Source organism: Camelina sativa, chromosome 9 (genome assembly GCF_000633955.1).
Source record: "Camelina sativa cultivar DH55 chromosome 9, Cs, whole genome shotgun sequence".
Taxonomy (NCBI): Eukaryota; Viridiplantae; Streptophyta; class Magnoliopsida; order Brassicales; family Brassicaceae; genus Camelina; species Camelina sativa.
Window position 1 is genome coordinate 9,482,808 of NC_025693.1, and position 5,657 is coordinate 9,488,464.

Sequence of the window (5,657 nt, forward strand, 5' to 3'; positions counted from 1 at the left end):
AAAAAAAAAAAAAAAAAAAAAAAAAATTCACTCCAACAATAACAAAGAAATTCTAAGCAGAATCAAGATTTTTTTTTTTATCACTGAAATTATATGAATGGTTTGAAGAGTTACAATATATATAGAAAAGAAACCTATAAAACACCACAAAGGGAAATAATATAATGCTCAACCTCGAACTTACAAACATATGAGGATGATTGTGACACATTGACAAAACCATTCACAGTTTTTTGTTCCGTTGTGTCTTTTAAAAAACCATAAAAGAACTCACAAGTCACTACTTGATCTTAAGTCCGACAAACAAAACCTCTGACCGAACCACTTATAATTTTGACATCATTGCCAAATCCATCTCCCCCCAAAAACGACATTTAAAAACATCCATCTCACTTTTCTTCAAACAAACACCAATCTCCACACCACCTATCTCATCTCTCCTCGCTGACATAGAAAACTCATCGTTCTTGTAAAGAGACATAATTTCAGTGTGAATAGGTCTTCCCCACCCGAAATCCAATCCATATATCCCAAACTGGTTTGAACCCGTAACAGTCAATACTTGCGTACCCAATTCCATCGTTTTTGTTCCTTCCTCATAAACATCCCATATTGACTCAACACTTCGTAAACCCAAACCTTTGACTGAGTCACTTAGAATCTCCACACCATTAACAAACCCATCATCCCCCAGAAACGTCTTAGCTTTGTATCCATAAAAATCAATTGGTAACACACAGTTCCCAAAGTAGGTCAAAGGAACCGGCGGGACTAACCGGTTTTTAAAATCAGCAGCGTACATAAACCGAACCGGTCTATCCACACTACCTCCACGTGCCTTAACCACACATGTCAACACATAAGCGTACGTGACTACGAACGTTGACAAATAAAGATCTGACCGAATTGACTCGTTCTTGGCTCGTTCTTTAAGTTTCTCAATGTTCTCTTGAGACAGTTGGAGTGTGAACCAGACGACGTCTTTGATATCTTTAGCTGGAGGAACCTTTAAGGTTCTTGCGTTATCTCTGTCTTTTGACAGATACGGTAGGAGCTGCAACATCTTGAATTCGAGTCCGGTCGGAACATTGATGACCGTACGATCTAAAACCAAAGGTAAATCAAGATCTTGCGGTATGGTTCCGTATTTACAGATATGAGCCCAAGAGTTGTGAAACTTTGTTGCGGTTTTTCCGTCCATAATGACATGGTGAGTTGTGATTCCGATGGTAAAGCCTTGGTTTGGGAAGAGAGTAACTTGTAGAGAAAAAAGAGACGTTGACTCAGAAGAAACTTCTAACTTGGGGATAAAAGAACGTAACTCAGTCTCGAGACGAATCTCTTTGCTAGAGACTCGTGAGAAGTCAGCGTCGGTCTCGGCCACAGTGAGAGAGACAGTGTCTTGTGAGAAGACGAAGACGCGTGGCTTAGGATCTTGTGGGTTCCATTTGAGGTGACCAGAGAGAGGGAGGAAGTGTGAGATGGCGAGGGAGAGAGATAGCTCGAGCTTTGGGAGGATGGAGGAGAAGAAAGAGACATAAGACAACTCAGTGAGTTTGTAGAAGGTCACTCGCTCGATTGGACTGAGTTTTAGCCAAAGTAAATCGAAAAAAGTGAGTGGTAGGAGGAGTGGGGTGGTTGAGCTAGTTACAGGGCTGACTCGGGAGATCTTGATCACGTTTAAGGCCATCGTTGACGGAGACAATCTCACTTGGTTTCAAGCAGACTAGTGTTTGGTGACTCTATTCACCAATGATCAAAAGGTCCATATAAAATATGGAAGATGCTTTTAGTAGGTAAAGATGCTTTCTGGTAGGTCGAACCAATTTAAATTTGTAAGGAAACCACACATAAATAGTTATTTATTCAAACCAATATGACATGAAGTGCAAAAAGCAACGTACGTAAATCATATTAATACTGATATATAAATATATCATCCCATTAATCATATATTGTTTCACATCATTGTGTGAGCCCAATAGACTGAGTTGATAACAGATAGGATTCATCTTGATTCTTCAAATTCAATCTTTTAGGACATTAGAAGCAGCATCGATCGTCAAGCAGCACGAAACAGTATATTCTTCATATCACGAAAATCGTATGGATGAAACATATGAAGGAAGTGACACATATGTAGGAAGTTTTTAAAGATGGAGATTTGTCCCTAGTTGACAGCTTTAAGAAGTGGTTTTAGTGAAATGTCACAAAAAAAAAAAAAGAAGAGTTTTTAATAATTCATTTTGAAAAGTCGAAAGTAACTAATACGTTTAGGGTTTTAAGAATTTTTTTTCTGTGTTTTAATAAAAAAAAAAACCGGTAAGGAAATGATCCGAAATTTCTTAGCTCCGAAAACAAATTTAACAATTGTTTGTGAAATTTTGAAAGCTGTGATAATTTTTTTTTGTAGATGAGCGCAAATAATTTGTGACTTTTAGTATACTCCTTTCAAGTCCAAACGTCTCGGGAACGAAATCGAAAGAGTTACTTTGACCGTCTCTAGGCTCTCTATATATAACCGAGTTTAATCGTTAACCAAATCAAAACCATTATAAACTTACAAACATGGGAGAGCAAAACAACAAAGAACTACTCGTAGGTGGACTGGCAAGGGCTTTGAAAGAACAACGACACGTCGATGTACGCCTAAAGCCAGGGGACAGTAATGAGAAGGGCGAATCTATATCTGTCCACATGCTTGTTGGTCTCTTCTTCTTTCCTTACTATTACTACTCCCTCCGTTTTCTTTTACTTATCATTCTAGAGTTTTTCACACAAATTAATATAAATGTTTTATTATACTCTTGTTTGACTATTAGAATTCTAAAGTTAATTTTTTATTCATTTAATAAGGGGCAAATGAGAGAATTTTCTACTATAAATGACATTGGAAAGCGAGAACGACAACTAAAATGAAACAAAAAATTAGGCCGAGAATGACGAATATTTTAAAACGAAAAGAGTATTATTTATCGAAATCTTTTACGTAAATCTTTTTGTTAATGCTCTTTCCTCAACATTAATGTGGAATATTTATAGTCTGCAAGATCTGAGGTGTTTAGTAAGATACTTGAATCAGCAAGATCAAGGCTGCGACTAAGCTAGAGACAATCACTCTCTCGGAGCTGAAACACGAAGATATACACTATGTATCAAGGAAACCGGAGATCTATCAGGATCAACTAGAAGGATCTAGAAGATATACATTAGGAATATTTATATTTATCTCTTATGTATTATTTACATTTGTATTTATTTTAGAATAGGAAACTTAGCTTTATCATATCTCTACCATTATGTATTAATACCTATGTTATGTTAATGAATAAACCAAACCTTTCTAAATTACTAGATGAGGACCCGCCAGATATGCGGGTTTAAGGTTTTATAAATTAAATTAAATTTAACAAAAATATATTAAAATTTTTTGTATGTTGTTTATAAATTTTATTTTTGTTATAGTACACTGATTTATATTCATTTACAAATACTTTATGTATGTTACTAGTGTATGTTACTATTAAAAGTGTACCTAAATATATTCTATGTTACAAATATATTCTTTACTAGGTGATTTACCCGCACGCTTGTGCGGGCAAGAACTGAATAGAAAAAAGAAAAAAAAATTAATTTAATTATTTAAAATGTTGAATTAAAATTTTTTTATATTTTAAAAGCTTGTTTAATTTTTTTTAATTTTTATATTAGTTCGTATGTTCAGACATAAATTATTTTTTTTGTAAGTTTCGTATTAAATATTTTTTTTTCATTTTTTAAAATAATAAAATGAATAGTTAATAAAATGTTTATTGATAGTATTACTCTACATATGCAAAATATAAATTAAAATTTAAAGTCCATTTTTAAAGTTTAATTGAAATTTTAAAGTTCATTTATAAAGTTTAAACCCAAATTGACCGTAACAAAGTTTTAAATGAGCCAAATACAATTGTTACGGTCAATTTTAATTACCTTGATATAATAATTTGGGACAATATAATATGTAATTTTGTTTACACCATTAAAATAATATTTTAAGCAACCCATAAATATACTTTCGTTTAGACCATTGTATTTGGTACTACAAACATTCAAAATTATACTAAAGTTTGCATATACAAAAAGTTCATTAAGCCACGGTAACTTCATTTCTGAGTCCATTCTTTATGACTGAATCTCCGAGCTCTCACTTTGATGCTCCATTACATGGTTTATGTAATAACGTCCAGCAAACTCAGACCTATAAATATATTAAGTGTATGAAACAAAATTATTTTAACATCATACATAATCATATATAAAGTGTACAAAGTTATAATCAAATCTTACCAGTCCTTCGAACTGTGGTTTATAAAGATCTTCGAAGAGGTCAATGTGTTTTCGATACATGGTGCACCTATAAACATTTGCAGAGAGAATATATTGGTTACCTTATGATGATTATATCAGAACTATTTTATGTTACATACCTTCATATTCTCCGACTTTCACAAACCGCATTACACAAGACTCAGGTTCGGATTTGTATATGAGATGGCACCTGTTTGATTGTCATTTAGACATGAATTCAGAAGCGTAGTTATCTTTGACACGACACTTCACAGTTTCATTCATAAATGTTTATCAAATTAATAAAAAATCTTAAAAGAGACAATTTTAAAACGTAACTGTCCTAAAGGTAGAGTAAATGTCTTTTACCTGCAATTCAACAACGTGAAAACAAATTCATTACGTTTAATGGCACTCTGAGGTCTTCTTTTATCTTCCACATCTATACACCCACAAACATCTAATTTGGGGAAAAGATAGAATTTAGTTTTCCAAAGTGTTGCAAATCTACATTTTGTAAAAGTTTAATTCATACTTTTCTAAGGGAGGGGCCAATACACAAAGTTACAACAAATCCTATAAAGATTCTAGATTCCCAAACACAAAGTTACAATTAACTATACTCACAGATTGTACCATATCAATATTAACTGTGCTTCCACGATATATATCATCCAAATCCTCGAATCAAAAGTAATTCTTTGGACTCAATTGTTGGACCAACGTCATAGTAGTATCGTCCGTGAATTTAATTTGATAAGGATGATGAGTATTCCTCTCATTCAGAGTTGGATTGATTACTTTGAAAGTTCTAATATCATATCAATCACATCGTCGATATATTTTTGAAGTTTAGCGAGTGTATTTGGTAAAAATGTAGCTTCAATTGTGTTACCCTTCACAGTTTAATAACAATTGTGTAATAATTCAAATAGAACTGTTAAAATTTGAAATTTAAGTAAGAATGATGTTCAATTAACAACGCTAACCTCTACATCCACAAGAAGCAGTACTTTTTTTGTAAAGAACTTGCTGATACTCCAAGAATGTAAGACCTTGGCGTTTATACGCCAATTAGTTCTTCCGGGAAGAAGATCAGCAATTTTATCGAATCTCATGATTTTCTCAAATTAGGGTTTTCACCTTTTTGTTTCACACCTCTTTATTTTCACACTTTTTTGTTTTATATATATACAGAATTTTATGGACTTTGAAAGAAAAAAATTTGTTCTTTGAGTATTATTAATGATCTCACCATTTGTTAATGATTTCAAAATATGCAAAGTTTTGATCCAAAAATTATGTTTCTTTGTCGCACCCCCAGC

The 5,657-nt window shown here is 33.0% G+C and overlaps 2 protein-coding genes across 2 annotated transcripts; one reads left to right on the plus strand and one right to left on the minus strand.

The window, feature by feature from the left end:
* Positions 98-1,716, minus strand: LOC104710802 (BAHD acyltransferase At3g29680). Its single transcript, XM_010427460.1, has one exon. It carries the CDS (start codon positions 1,688-1,690, stop codon positions 326-328), a length of 1,365 nt encoding a protein of 454 aa, XP_010425762.1. The 5' UTR covers positions 1,691-1,716; the 3' UTR covers positions 98-325.
* LOC109126385 (putative BTB/POZ domain-containing protein At3g29740) lies at positions 2,569-3,394 on the plus strand. Its single transcript, XM_019229901.1, is given in 4 exon segments — positions 2,569-2,703; positions 3,043-3,079; positions 3,082-3,152; positions 3,356-3,394. Coding segments are annotated over 4 exon segments (282 nt in total).

What these genes read in the sequence shown, in the direction of transcription:
- LOC104710802 (XM_010427460.1), bottom strand. Translation starts at nt 1,690, where the DNA reads ATGGCCTTAAACGTGATCAAGATCTCCCGAGTCAGCCCTGTAACTAGC.